General features: G+C 37.5%; 1 protein-coding gene across 6 annotated transcripts in view; it reads left to right on the top strand.

Moving 5' to 3' along the window:
* The window catches only part of ppp2r5ca (protein phosphatase 2, regulatory subunit B', gamma a), a 164,052-nt gene extending 149,919 nt beyond the window's left edge, over positions 1-14,133 (top strand). For 4 of the 6 annotated variants that reach the window (XM_069916426.1, XM_069916425.1, XM_069916429.1 and 1 more), the window contains 2 exons: positions 4,402-4,518; positions 11,151-14,133. In XM_069916426.1, the coding sequence (XP_069772527.1) occupies positions 4,402-4,518; positions 11,151-11,285 (252 nt within the window). In that variant the 3' untranslated portion in view covers positions 11,286-14,133. Of the gene's footprint in view, positions 1-4,401; positions 4,519-9,227; positions 9,269-11,150 lie in introns of those variants that run through there. The other 2 variants (XM_069916427.1, XM_069916428.1) reach the window with 2 other exon arrangements.
* The last annotated feature ends 1,304 nt before the right edge of the window (positions 14,134-15,437 follow it).

Raw genomic sequence — 15,437 nt, 5'->3', positions numbered from 1 at the left:
AATTTTACTTCCATAATAAAATTGGAATATGAAGCTCGATGAATGGTGTGATTACGTCAGCTGAGGTTAATTCACACAACTTGCTTTGCCTAAATCGTACTTTGTGTCTGAACTGTCACAGTATTTAAAAAAGAATAAGCAAGCCAAGTATTATTATCCAAACCATGAGTTCCTCCAGCAGTTCAGGCAGTATCCATGGGCAGAAATGGCCAATCAGATGTTTGTGCTGGGGCTCTTTATTGAGACCAAGGGAAAAGGGGGTACTTTTACATATATGAAGCAAGAATAAAGCTGCAGAGAGGCCAAGAGATGATAAGATGTTGGACAGTGGAGGGAAAGGTAGAGAAATGCATGAGGGAAAGAACATTGGGGGTGAGGAGGGGAGAAGTAGAGAAAAATAAGAACAGTGGAAGGTAGAGGTTGAACCAGATAGAGGTGTACACTACCTAAACAAAAAATTTAATGGTGTTCCTGCTGTTAGGTTTAAAGAGGAATATGATGTTCATCAAATTTACATTTGGTCTCACCCTGACAATGGATGAGGCCAAGGTCAGACTTTTCCGAGTAGAAATGGCAAAGAGAATTGAAATAGTTTGCTACGGGAAATTCAAATTTAGGCCCACAGACAGTGTAGGACCAAACTGGGTGGACAAGTTTTGAACTTCCTGCAAATATATAAAGAAATGCAAAAGTGGGTGGAAGCATGAGTGGAGAGGGAAGTGCAGACCAGGGAGGCTCTGAGAGACTGATCCAACCAAAAAGCAGATAAGGGTGGGGGAGGGGGGGATGGGGATGAGTTGGCTGTTGGGGAGATTTCACTGAAGTTGGGGGAAGTGTTGAATTCTCACCTACCTTCAGGACACCACTCACAGCCTCCACCTCTTTGAAGATTTCCAACTTGTCTTCATCAAGGATGTGTAATTCCTTTACACATTCATTCCCCATCAGAAAGGCCTTTGGGACATCTGCTTTAATGTATGCAAAGCTATTCAGTCCCTATCTCCTGACACTCCACTTGATGAGCTTGTCCTTGTCTAAGCAACTTCAATTCCTATGATTTTCTCGAGATCATGAGTAGACACATGCATGTGCCTCAGCAATGCCTGTCTGTTAGTTATGTGGAACCATTTCTGTTCCAATCCTACTCTGGTACCGCTCCCTACTCATTCTTCACTGCATCAGTAACTGAATTGATGAATCTCTTGTACTTGTGCAGAACTTGACAATTTCATTAACTTCATCACTAACTTTTACACTGCCCTTAAATTGATCTGAATTTCTGACCTCTCTATCCCCTTCCTGAACCTCTCTGTTCCCATTTCAGGAGACACACTATTCACAGATGTCTATTAAAAACCCACCAGCTCCCATAGCTAACTGAATTATATCTTGTCTCTTAAAAGAACACTTTTTTTCTCCAAATTCCTCGGCCTCTGCTGCATCCAAGACACTCAATGTCCTCATTCTTTAATAAATGTGGATTTTTCCTCCCTATCACTATCATTTTTTTAAAAAAAAGCCCATACTTGCATCTCCTCCACTCCTCATACTTCTGCCCTCATTCCAGCTCCACCCAGACAGCATAAGAACAGAGTCCTTTTGTTCCTTAATATCCACCCCACCAGCCTCCACATCTGATTTATCCTCTGACACTTCCAACTTTAGTGTAATCCAGTCGCATCTTCCCCTCCTCACCCCTTTCTGTTCTTTTGCCTGGATCAGTCGAAGACATCCTGGTCCACGCTTCATGATCCACTATGTTCGCAGAAAGTGCAAAACTTGTCCGTACAACTCCCCTTCATCCAGGGCCACAACAGACCTTCCAGATAAGGCAGAGCTTTATACCTGCGCATTGTCCAATCACATCTACTGCATTTGGTGTGGCCACCTCAACATCAGTGAGGTCAGACATGGATTGGGTGACCACACCTCCCCTCTTAATTTTTGGACAAAGCTCAAGCTTCATGTAGATAATCATTTTAACTCCCTTCACTGTTCCCACATTGATGTGTCAGGATGATGAAAAATTTAAAATATAAGAACAGCACTTCAAATTCCTCCTGGACAGCTTTGAGTCTAATACTATCAACATCGAGTTTTTTAATTTTAGATAAAACACCACTCCTTTTTGCTTCCTCTGTTTTCACCTCTTTACCTCCTATTCTTAATTTTCTATCTTCCTCTCCCGATCTCTAATAGTCTCCATCTTCCTGTCTCTCCACCTCTCCCACCTTCTTTCCAGTACTATATCACCTCTGAACCCCTCCAGAGCTACTTTTCCCCTTCATATGTAATATAACTCCAATTGTATTCTCAACAAAGGGTTCCAACCTGAAATACTGACTCATCGTTTCTGCCCATGGATGCTCCCTGACATGCTGAGTTCCTCCTGCAGCTCACTGCTTGCTCAGAATTCCAGCACTTACAGTTTTTATTTCTCTCCTGTTATTGTTACTGATAGAATTACCACAGAAAATAAAATTTTTTTCTTCAATTTGTGCAACTTTAACTTGACATACTGGCAGTTCGAAATAATAAACTTTTACATCACTTTGGAATACACTTTTTGGTTGTTGTCAATAAATTAAATTGCATTTTTCTAATAAAACATGTTTTGAACTAATTTTTTCTTTGACGTATACCCATACTAATTTTGAGAGTTTAGATCTTGTGTGCTCCATAGATTCTTTGGAGAGCTGAGAGCAGATAATTTGTATCCTAATCTCTTTTCATTCACGTCACTTCTCGTTTCTTATAGGTTTGCATAATTATCCTGCAGGAGTATTAGCCTTTTTTTGGGATTAAATTTACACATGTTGAATAGCTATAGTCCAAATGTCAAGTTCAGGTTGTACCAGTACAACCTGATGAAGCAGTATTCTCCGGTCCATGTTACAGAACAGTACAAATACGTGTTAAGACATGCACATACAGATAAAGGATACATACACACAGTACAAATGTACATATATTAAAATAAATATTATTAATAAATAGTAGAGTCATGGAGAGTTGTTTTAACAGTCATTCAGCAGTCTCACTGCCCGTGGGAGGAAAGCTGTTCCTCAGCCTGGTGGTTCTGGCTCTGATACTCAAGTATCTTTTTCCTGACGGCAGTAGCTGGAAGATGCTACATGCAGGGTGGTAGGGGTCCTCCCTGATTTTGCCCTCTTTAAATAATAATTCTAGTAGATCACATCAGTGGGAATGAGAGACCCCAGTGATCCTCTCTGCCACTCCTTCTGTGGGTTCATCCTGAACAGGATTCATCTCAGCTCAGCCATGGCTTGCAAGGGGCCTGTTCTTCAGGGGAAGATGGTGTTTTCTTTGGTGTCAGCCTGTTATTCTCATCGAACCATGCATAGAAGATATTCAGTCTGTTCAGAAGGAAAGCATTGTTTTTATTGACTCAAAGTTTGTTTTGTGATCTGTTATTTTGATACCTTATCACTTGCATCTCGTGTCACTGGATGCAACTGACTATGGTTTATCTGTGTGTACCCATGCTTTGACTTCTGGATTGCATGGGAGAGTTCAGCTATTCTTAGTGCCAACTTGTTTCCAGTCCTAATGAGAATATTGATGACAAACAATAATGTTTTTTCCACATTGGTCGTGACAGCTGAGGTTCATTTTGCCCTTGCCATGCAATGACAAGGGTAAATTAATGAAGTTTGAAAGTTTATTTATCATATTATACCCTTGTGCAATGCAAAGATTCTTTTTTGAGCAGACTTAACAGGTTAACTAACCATATTCAACAGTTGTGTAAAGTGCACAATTTACCGAGTATAAAATGGTAATGAAAAGAAAGATCAAATAGTTCCAAGCATAGGCAACATAACAGCACTGTTGTAGGGCTGCTTCTATAGCCTGATAGCTGCAGGGAAGAAACTTGGTGTTCACTTTCACAGTTTAAACCTTTTCTCCAATTTGAGAATGGAGAAGAGAGTGTGTATGAGCCATGATACATTGTTCAGTATGCTGACTGCCATCTCTTGGCAACAGGAGATGTAGATAGTCCATAGAGATTAAGACATTAAGATATGGTGGTTAGAAACTGGGAATTTTGGCAAATTGTTTCCCAATTTGCTGAGCTAAAATTGGCCATCCTAGGTTTCTGAACAGTTAGACTCATTTCAGTTCTATCCTAAGTCAATAATCCAGTCGACCCAGGTTCAGATTTTATCTCCCTTTTCTCATTGCTTTCCTGAAAGTTGTATTACATCACTTCAAAAACTTTCATGTGATAGTAATGAATACTTGATCTTCTAGAACATGCATATTTTAACATATAACATGGTATTTTAATTTGTAAAGTAATGTTGAGCTTTTACCTGCATGTTTCATGAAGTAAAAATTGAAATTATTTGTATGTGAAACTGAAATTCTCTCTTGCAGTATCAGATTTTAATCGATTCTAGTGGAGTAAATAATCCAGTCGCAATGGAAACAGATGGACCTTTGATAGAAGATATCCAGATCATTCGAAAGGCAGTAGAAGATCAAGCAACTCAGGTATAAAATGGCCTTTACTCCCATTTTGTTTCTTTATACAAAAACGTGAAATGGCATTCTGTACTTGAAAAACTGTTACAGATTGTATTTCAGTCTAAGATGACTTGATATATATGATTAGTAACTTTTTTGTTAGAGCTCTACAGCTTAGGAAGTTCAAATTTATAGTCATAGTACATTCATGCATCACATACAATCCTAAGATTCTTTTCCCTGTGGGCTAGACAGAATTTCTAGTTACTGGTATCTGTGAACTCTACTCAAGAAGAAAAAAATGGAAGGAAAGAAAAAAAGAAATATAAAAGAAACTGCAGATACAGAAATATAAATGTTCAGTCAAAGCATCACTCCCAGATGCGTTCAATGTCTGCTATGCCAAATTTGATCACCAGAACAAGGAAGAACCACTGCATGCCCTCACCCCTGATGATCCTTTTATGTCAGTATCCAAGGATGACATATGGGCTGCCTTCAGGAGACAGAATCCAAGGAAAGCCAGGAGTACCTGACCCAAGTACTGAAAACCTATGCTGACCAACTGACCAATCTTTCAGGATATTTTCAACATCTCACTCTGACAGGGCATGGTACACACCTGTGTTTCAAACAGGCCTCAATTGTATCAGTGCCTAACAGTAACCTGCCTAAATGACTACTGACCAGTGGCCTTCACATTCACAGCGATGAAGTGTTTGGAGAAGCTGTTATTGAAGCATATCAGCTCATGTCTGAGTGCTGACATGGATCCATTCCAATTTGCCTACCACAGCAACAGGTCAACAGTAGACACCATTTCACTGGCTCTACACAAGAACCTGGAACACTTGGACAGTAAAGATGCATACATCAGGGTGCTCTTTATTTACTGCAGTTTGGCATTCAACACCATCTTCCCCTCAAAACTGATCTGCAAAATCCAAGACCTGGGCCTCAGTTCCCCACTGTATCAGTGCAGATTGGCAAGAACATCTACAATCTCCAATAGCACTGGAACACCACAGGGATGCTAGGCCCTTGCTCTACCCACTTTACACCTAAGACTGGCTCAGTATGACAACACCATTTACAAATTTGCTAACAATACCACATGGTTGTTCTTGATGATAGGGAGAGTTTAGCCTGTAATGTACTAGGCTGTGACCTCTACCGTTTGAAGATATGTTTGCTCAGAAGGAGCTGTTGGTGCCCCCATACAGGTCTGTGATGGAGCCGGACAGCACACTTTCTACTACACATCTGTAGAAGTTTGCTGAGGTTTCCGATGACATGCTGAACCTCCACAAACTCCTGATAAAGTTGAGGCACTAACGTGCTTTCTTCGTGATCCCATTAATATGATGGGTCCAGGACAGGTTCTCCAAGATAAGTGACCCCGCCCACCAGGAACTTAAAGTTGCTCACCCTCTCCACCTCGAATTCCATGAGTGACGTGCGTTCATACACCTCTGGATTTACTTTCCTAAAGTCTACAATCAGCTCCTAGGTCTTTGTGACATGGAGTGAGAAGTTGTTATTAACCAAGTTTTCAAACACCCTCCTGTATGCTGACTCATCGCCCCCATTTATATGGCCCACCACTGTGGAATCATCAACAAATTTGTATATGGTTTTGTTGTACAAGCTGTGCAGTCATAAGTGTAAAGCGAGTGGAATGGTGGGCTAAGTATACAGCATGCCCTTTGGCATATTTATTCCATGATAATCAAGATTCCTAATTGAGCTGGTCCTATTACCCAGGATTTGGCCAATATCCCTCTAAACCTTTCCTATCTAAGTATATTTTTAAATGCCAAAATTGGACCTGTCTCTGGCTTCTTCTGGCAGTTTTTGACATATATGAATGACTGTGTGTGTTTAAAAAATAAAAAAAATACTAATAATAAATTTGGCCTTTGATCCTTTTTAAATACAGTAAAACTCCCTAGTATCCAGCATTTATGGGGATTGGTGGATGCCAGATAAGTGTATTTTCCAGTTGCTTGAGACCTACTCTTACAATTCTTAACTAAATCAGCTGCATTAAGAATAAACAGTTTAAAAGACAAAAATACTATATTGTACTTGGACTGAACAAACTTCACTTGCATGAATATATAAACTTAAAGCATTTTACTTTATTTTTCATCACCTTTGAAAACATTTAACCTCCACTGCTTCTGCAGGTTCCTCCCCCTCCACAGAGTCACCCAAAAGACAAACAATAACATTATTGATAATTCCCCCCATCCCCTCCCCACTCAAGTTTACAGATTAAAACCTCTGACCGGGACAACTTACTAAGCAGAGAAAAGGAGAAAATCACCCCAATGGCAACTGGCATTGCTGTTTCACTCAACTTTATTCAAATAGCTGAGCAAGGCACTCCACTGGCTGAATATTTTCTCCCATCTTCACCAAAGGGTTGTGTATTACTGCAGAGAACAATTAATTTTGCAATTTAAATCAAGTATTTTTTTACCAGTTTTATTTTAATTTTTTTAATGACATCCCTCTTATAGAACATAATACTCCAAATATGTCTCACCAATGTCTTGTACAGTTGAAATATGATGTCCAATGCTTATACTCAATGCCCTTACAGATAAGGCAAGCAACCCAAACAATGGCTTTCACCACCCTGTTAACTTGTGTCACCACTTTCAGTGAACTGTGTACTTTTGGATCTCTCTGTTCTTCAACACTTTAGGGTCTTAACATTTATTGTGCAAGTCCTTCCCTGGTTGAATTGCCAAAATGAAACCCCTTGTACTTGTCAATTTAAATGCTATCTGCCTTTCTTTGGTTAATTCCTCATTTGACCTAGATCCTATTGTAAACTTAGACAACCTTACTGTCGACTATATCAGCAATTCTGGTATAATTCACAATTTTTCTAATCATGTTGCATTGTCATCCAAAGTGAACTGCAACAGATTTGTGCTAATATTAAGCTTTAAAGTTAAAATTTGTCATAAAATGTATATTTCTTAGTAAAGTTAGTTTGTGGGTGTGGATTCAGGGTCACCTAGAGACACACAGTTGCACTCAGAAAGAGAAGCCATTTTCAGAGTCAAAGCATCTGGGGAAATAGAGCCATAAGTTGGTGTGGTTTCTGAATTGAAACTCGAGAACAATGGATGTTTGCTCAAAAGCATTTGAGTGTACACACAGCATTTGGCTGGCAGCTATTCAAACAAGCAGGATTTTTAATTCAATGATCAGCAGATTATCCGGAATCATATCCACTTATAAGTGGATAAAGATGCATTTAGATGTGAATTAACTTCGGAAGTAACTTCAAAAGGCCATCTGGCATGATTCATTCTTTTGGAGAAATGAAACAGAAATGATGTCATGTGATGAGAATTTTGGTAGAAAGATATTAGTGGAACCAGAGGCAATTTGGGCAGAAAGAAGTTGACCATCTGTGGAAGACAGGATTGAAGATATAGTAACCAGAAAACACGCTATTTAAAAAAAAACTCCTGGTCAAAGGAGAACACTAAGTGGCTTTGAGGAAGACCACTTCTGACTGTCTCTTTAAGATAAAGTGGGCACTTCAACCATGTCCTTTTTCATATGGGCACTTCATTTAACCCTTGTTTGGGCTTGTGAAATGATTGTGGAAGAAAATTGCCACTTTGCTATCTCTTTGGATAGAAGACAGATTCTTCATGTGGAATACAGATTCCAAAATTTCCATATAAGAGAGAGAAAATCACTCATATGAAGAAACATTGCTTTGAACACAACTCTACAAGAAATTTGTGAGTTTTAAAGTGATGTTTCAAAATACTTCATTATGGCTTTTGAGCAACAATTTAAAGAAATCTGATGCCTCAGTTACTCCATAATTGCTTTTGAACAGCAGTAAAGACTTTGAGTTTCAACACAAAAAGCTTTCTAAGACTAAACTTTAAAATCATCTCTTCAGAATCAGAATCAAACTGTAATTGTTTGGGTTGTAACACATGCACATACGGCACATTGTGGGATTAAGTTTTGAGTTGAGAAGTGTTGTTATTAATAATCAATAATACAAATTATTTTTGAAAAATCATTGTCTTGGTTGTTACCATTGCTGCTGGTCTTGTACATAACAGAACAAAAGTGGACCAGGTGCAATCCCTGTAGTACACCATTGGTCACACATCTCCAAACAGATAAACAACCTCTATTGTGCTCCCCTCTGACTTCTATCAAGTCAATTTTTAATCCAGTTATCTAGCTCACCCAGATCCTTGTGAGCTAATCTTCCAGGCCTGCATTCCATGTAAAATCTTATTAAAGGCAGCAACGTAAGTGCACTGCACTGTGCCCACCTTCACTAACCCAATATGGTTAAATGGCGGCACGCTACCTTAGTACCCAAGAGTTATCCTGTTACTTGCAGTGGGCTGCATCCAACATTGCAGGAAGCATATCTGGTCCTGCCTCTGTAATATCATGATGGCTTTTATGACAGTTCAGTTCTGTTGTTTTGAAGTTTCTGATAAACCAAGATATTTTCAATAGGCTTTAATTATTTTCTTAAAAAATTGAAACTTTAAAGTCAAAATATAAAAATCAGAAGTGAAATCAAGTTGAGTAATTACTTTTATTCAGGGTCAGCAAGCCCCCATTCAAATTAAACTAGTTTATATTATTTGTGCCAGGTATGAGCATGGATGAAAATGCTTTTGACTATTTGATGCAGCTGACCTAGCTGATTTCTTTGTTTCAATTCCCAGCCATAGAAGATATCATTCACATTTCCTTGTGCTAACCATAGGCAAGTATTTTCCAGCCCACTTCTCCACATTTAATCAACCAATTTACTGCATAGGAAATTCACATCATGTCTATTGATTATACATTATGATTTTCTTTTTTTTTAGCAAGATTATGAACTATTGATTAAATTTTGATGCCATATGCCAGTGAAGTTTCTGCCTAGCAATCATACTGCATGACTGAAGACTTTTTAATATTTTATTTTGATTTTCATAGACTTGTAAGATTCAAACATTCATGTAACATACAGAGTCTGTATTTATTCTCCCCCACCCTTGTACAACTGAAAATACAGTCAATTAAATTACATCATTATAAATTCCAGTGGGGTCAAAGACCCCTAAGAAAACCTAGGAAAAAAAACAATCTGAGAAAGACTGAGTAACAAAGGATAAGAAATTTAAAAGAACTTAAATTAAAATAATTTAATAGAATTTTTTAAAACTCTAAACGAAACTGAGAAAACGTTGCCTGCGCCATGTCCCACCTCCTTCATCACATTCATTTCCCTGTTGGGACAATTGATACAGTACCCCTATTTTGAAGTAGGGGGAGTTTAATCAATCTCTGTGCCAATATATTTCAAGCAAGGTCACCACACCTTAACAAATGTGTCATGTTTCTTCCTTAGATTGTATGTGATTTTCCCCAGGGGAATGCAACTCTGCAGTTCCATATTCCATCGTGTGATATTTAGTTGGGAGTTGGACTTCCATGAAACCACTATACATTTCCTGGCTACAGCCAAGCCGACCTTAACAAATGAAATTTGGTATTTGAACGTTCTAAAACTCACATCCCCATGTCTCCCAGAAGGTACACTTTTGGATTCTGTGGAAAATCCACTTTGGTAATATTTTTTAATGTGCCCCAGGTCTTCCCAGAAAGATCTTACCTTTGTACATAGACAGGTGGAGTGGACAAAAGTTCCAACCTCCACACCACACCTAAAGCACATTTTTGAAATTTCAGGCTTTGATTTGTTAATTTTTGTGGTGTGAGGTATAACTGGTGCAAGAAATTGTATTGCACCATCTGTATCTGGCATACAGTCACGCTGTCCAGACACAGGTCTTGCTACCACTATTCATTGATTGTTATGCCCAAGTCTGATTCCAATCTCTCTTTCTCGACCTGAGTAAGCTCTGCTTTGGGCCTTCACTTTGGAATATGCAATAAATCTTGGAGATAAATTTACACATATTCATTAGAATCACCACATTGGTACATCTAGGTAGGGTCATAGGTGGTCCCAATTTTTCCCTTATGAAAGATTTTATTTGCAGATAGCAGAAGAATGTTCTATTAGACAAATCATTTTTGTTCTTCAACTGCTCAAATGATATAATCTGCCTTTGCTTGTAACAATCCTCGATACATCTGATCCCTTTCTGACACCAGGTGTCCAGGATCTTGTTACCCAGAGTCAAGGGTATTAAGTTATTCTGGGTCAAAGATGTTTTTGGAAACAACCCCACCTTCAATCCATTGATTTGTGTGACTGAAGTCTTGATCAATTTCAGTGGATTACTGTCTGCCTCAGTCATGGTATTGAAATGAATGAAGAATTAATTACAATTTCCAGTTCAAATAGAGGGTGCTGAAGCAGATGCTGGATCTTCTTCCTGACAGGAATCAGCATCATCACTCTAAAATGGAAAACAAAAAAATCTTTGACAAAGAAACAGATTTTTAGGCAACATTTTAAAATAAATGATACAATTTTTAAAAATTTGAATATAGGTTTCAATTACAGGTACAGTATTTTCTTCAATTAAACCTTTTTAATAGTGATTGCAAATATTTTTTAAAAATTATTATTTATGACTAATTAGCATTTTAAATTCATCATTCTTACCACTAACATTCATTTTCCACAGGTGCAGAAAGACCTTCGAAAGGATCGTCCACTTGTGCGTCGCAAGTCTGAATTGCCTCAGGATATCTTCACCGTAAAGGCCTTGGAGTCTCATCGCCGGGCTGAAGAGATAATATCTGCTCATGATGGGCATTAGGTCACTTCAACAGAAAAATATTGTTTTTAAAAAAACTATTCTCTGAACTCTGTCTGTTATAGAGGCTATTATTGCTTTGTGCCATACCAATCAGCTATACATTGAGTCAGTGCTTTCTTGAGTTTGGTTTGTAAGCAATAATTTTACCATTATGAAGTCAAGCCTTGGTAGTTCAAACAATGGTAAATAGAGTATAGTGTTTTTGACAAAAAATGGAATTAAATCTTCAAGTTGTCATGCTCCAGAAGTGAATTTAAAAATTGTGGTTTCTATTTTTTAGTTGAAGTCTTTGAAAATAAATAGAATATAGTCTAAATTTATTCCTGAGAAGTCACAGGTTGAAATTTTAGTACATAAAGTCACATTTTTGTATAATGGCAATGTTTAAGCTTGTTTACTTCGTCCAAAATATAATGTAAACTTGAACATTAGTTTCTGAGCTCATTCATCTGACCATTTTAAAGTAGGAATATTCTGTTTTAAATGAGGTTTATTATTGTATGAAAAGAATGTTTTTTGGGGCTAACAGAAAAGATTGCCATGATTTTTTTCTCCATACAGTAGTGATATGATTTTTTCAAATGCCATGGAGTTTTGTTTGTAAATTTTAAATCCGAAATTGTTCCCTCATCTAAAATAACTGCAATTAATTGATGATGAATTGGTTTGGGTTTAATCTTTTTTATTCAAGGGCTTGGCCATCTCATAATTTAGAATTCTTTTCTCCATGTATATTATGCAAGATAAAAGCTACAAGTTCTAATCAATCTTCAGTAGTACTAAAATCAGCTGTGGCAAGTATTCTCAGGGTTTGCTGTTACCTTAATCCATTCCTTTCCCCTATTAATGTTTTCAGATGTAGCTTTTCTGGTTGTTTTGTAATCTGAATGATCAGATTGCTGGTATACTTTCACTTGCTCTGTCTCTAAAGTAAAAATTTTAAGATGCCTTGTGAAAAAACAGACCTAGAAAATTGTCAGACTTCTAACTTGACGTGCACTAGATTTTGGATATTAAAATGTCTCACACTGTTCTAATTTAATGTGTACTAGTTAGAAATCCTCTTAGTACATAATGTGCTTGGCATGTGGCAGGTATTGGATATCTGTTTAAGATGTGTGAAGTAATTGATTATGGCTAAGTAACCAGAAGCTAGTCAGATTAAAACCAAAAAAATGTTTTGTGCATATTCGCTAAATAGTTTGATTAGTCTTGTATAGCTTCAGCACTAACTTCGACATTTGGTTTGTAATGCAAATTATAAGAATGGTAAGAATATCTGCAAACACCACACAGTTAAAATGTTCGTGTGTTCCTGGGTGTTTACATTTATTTTTTTAAAGATTTTTTTCAGATCAAGTAAATAATTGAAGGGATATTCAGGGCTATAAATTTGAGGTTTTCTGAATTTATAATTGCGTGAGATAAATCTTCAAATTCAAAAAGCACTTCCTGTTTAACTTGAAAAGTGAATGTTTAAAGATCGCCCTATTTAAGCATGTAAATGTTAAGTGTACATTTACCAATAGTGAAATCTCTTTCCAGTATATATTTTAATATATAGTATCTTGCAAGCTGCTGCAGTGCTATATTTATTTCCATTGTTTGAACTTCCATCTAACTTAGACTAGTAGTTTCTCATATTCATTGGTTTTTGGGTGTTCAATACATCTGTGTGAGGTGTTGCAGAAAGATTGTAATTTTATTTTGGCCACTAGAGTGTATATTGTTTGTATACAGTTTGAAATATACTCCTGTCTTCAGCAGTTTTCTTATTTTAAGTATTGCTAAAGTTTGACACTCACCAAATTGCAAGTCAATTTCAATTGCATTTATTCTGTTAGTATAATTGACAACATTTTTATCTTCATTGGAAATTTACATTGCATCAAAGGGGCTAGTCCTCATTTTCCAGCCTGCAGTGGATGACGACTGCATAGGTTTTGAGTGGATAAAAAAAATAGTAGTTAGTACCTGTTACTGTGCAAAATATTTTTAAAAATCTTGATTCATTATAAAGGAGGAACATCTTTTTCCCTTCATGTCAAATTAAAAGGCTATTTGGTCAAGGAGATGTGGACTTAGGATGACTCAGATGATTTTATGGGGGTGGGGGGGGGAATAATTCTGTAGACCAACCAGAATGGAATGGATTTCCCACAACTAGCATGAGCAGTATTATATTGGGTTAGAGAAATTATAAATATTTAAAGATGAGTGATTCCATGCTTGTTCTGTTGACTTTTTCTTTAAAGACAGATTAATAATTGGCATCTTTTAAGTTTTGTGTTTGTTTAAAACCCTAAAGCCTATACAAGAGGAATGTCAAGTAACATGACAAGTGACCTTTAGTGTGATACCTATATAAATGGCTTCATTTTAATATTGTACATATGTTGTACTTTGTTTTAAGTAGTGTAATATCTTAAAGTAGATTTCATATTTTGTACAAAATGGTCCCATGTACAGAATAAAAAGTTTCTAACAACAACAAAAGTTGGTAAGTCACAACGATGATTTTCTTTTAGAAAATATTTGCAATGGTGACATTCAAAATAATGAAATGTCAAAAATTTAAGCTTATTCAAAGTTGATTTTTTTTTTGTACATTAAGCATTTCTCTGTGCACTTTTATCCAGACTGAAATTTTAAATTTGTACAGCTTTGTAATGAGAATAGAAATAATAATAATTTTGCATTTTCTGCCTGTGAACTACAGTGACCAAAGTTCAATCAAATGGCTTCGTTACTGCTTTATTAAGCAACATAATCATGAATTTGTCATCCCATTAACCCGTTGCAAAACAATTTCTTCAATTATTTGATAAAAGTAATTTTTATCTTCCCACCATAGCCTTTTGTTTGGATTTGTCTACAAGTAGAATTTAATTCTTTCCAAGTGTAAGGTATCACATTTTGGCAAGCTAAACTGGGGGAGATTTGCACAGTGATCAGTAAACCCTGGAAAGTGTTGTGAGACTGATACCATGGTAGTATATGTACATAATTCCTAAAAATAGTGACACAGATAGATGGTGTGGTGAACAAAGATGTCATTAAATTGGAACGGTTGCAGAAAAGATTCACAAGGGTGCTACCAAGAATGAAGGGTTTGCATTGGAAGGAGAGAGTGGAATAGGCTGGAACTTTGTTCCCTGGAATGTAGGAGGGTGAGAGATGTATAAAATCATGAGGGGCCTAGAATGGCCATTGTCTTTTTCCCAGTGTAGGGGAATCAATTTATGGTGATGGGAAAGATGTAATTGTGATTTGAGGGGCAACTTTTTTCACACAAAAAAATGTGAAGGAATGTGAAAATTAAAATTTAACATGATCCAAAAATTAGTTGCAATTGATTTAGTAAGATGATAGACTTCAGAGATGTGGACGAGCTGATGGAATGAGCAGATAGATGACAGATAAAGCTTAATGTAATACTTAGTATTTCTCTGCATTGTGTTGGGAAAGTAATATAAACTAGAAGAGAATGAAAAATGGATATATGTAGCGGCAGCTACACTGCCACTGAAAGAACACACAACCAGGCGGGTTGAGCTCAGTGAGCAGAACTGATTTATTGCAGGCTGCTAGGCTGGACTTATACTGGGGGGGTGCTGACGTCACCCGGGCGTCATGTGGTCCCCCAGCGCGGGCTTCTGAGCCCTGTGCTGAGAAGAAGGGGAAACCCCTGACGGCGCCATTTTGGCCAGCTGCCCCGCCGGGTGGTTTACAAGCGGGGCCAGTTCACCTGCCTAGTGGTGTGCCGCCACATAAGAATAAAGACTTGGAGAGCTTGTTGAAAATGGTTAAGAAAGTGATTTTAAAAATACTTTGATCCTTTGCAAATAAAGGCATGGAATACAACAGTAAGGAAGTTATAATGTAACTATTAATTAGTGGATTGTGATCAGTGTTGGCTGCCACACTTGAGGAAAGGGGACCAATGACATAGATAGAAGTGGGGATGAGGTACTGAAGAAAGAATACAGAGATAGGAAAGAAGTTAAGAAGCAGGACCTCAAGAGTAGTAATCTCGAGATTGCTGCCTGTGCCGCGCTCTAGAGAGGGTAGGAATAGGAAGATGTGGCGGATGAATGCGTGGCTAAAGAGTTGGTGCAGAGGCCAGGGGTTCACATTTGTGGATTATTGGGA

Source organism: Narcine bancroftii, chromosome 2 (assembly GCF_036971445.1).
Source record: "Narcine bancroftii isolate sNarBan1 chromosome 2, sNarBan1.hap1, whole genome shotgun sequence".
NCBI classification, from domain to species: domain Eukaryota; kingdom Metazoa; phylum Chordata; class Chondrichthyes; order Torpediniformes; family Narcinidae; genus Narcine; species Narcine bancroftii.
Note: the sequence above shows the minus strand (reverse complement) of the source record. Positions and strands in the feature narration are given on the sequence as shown.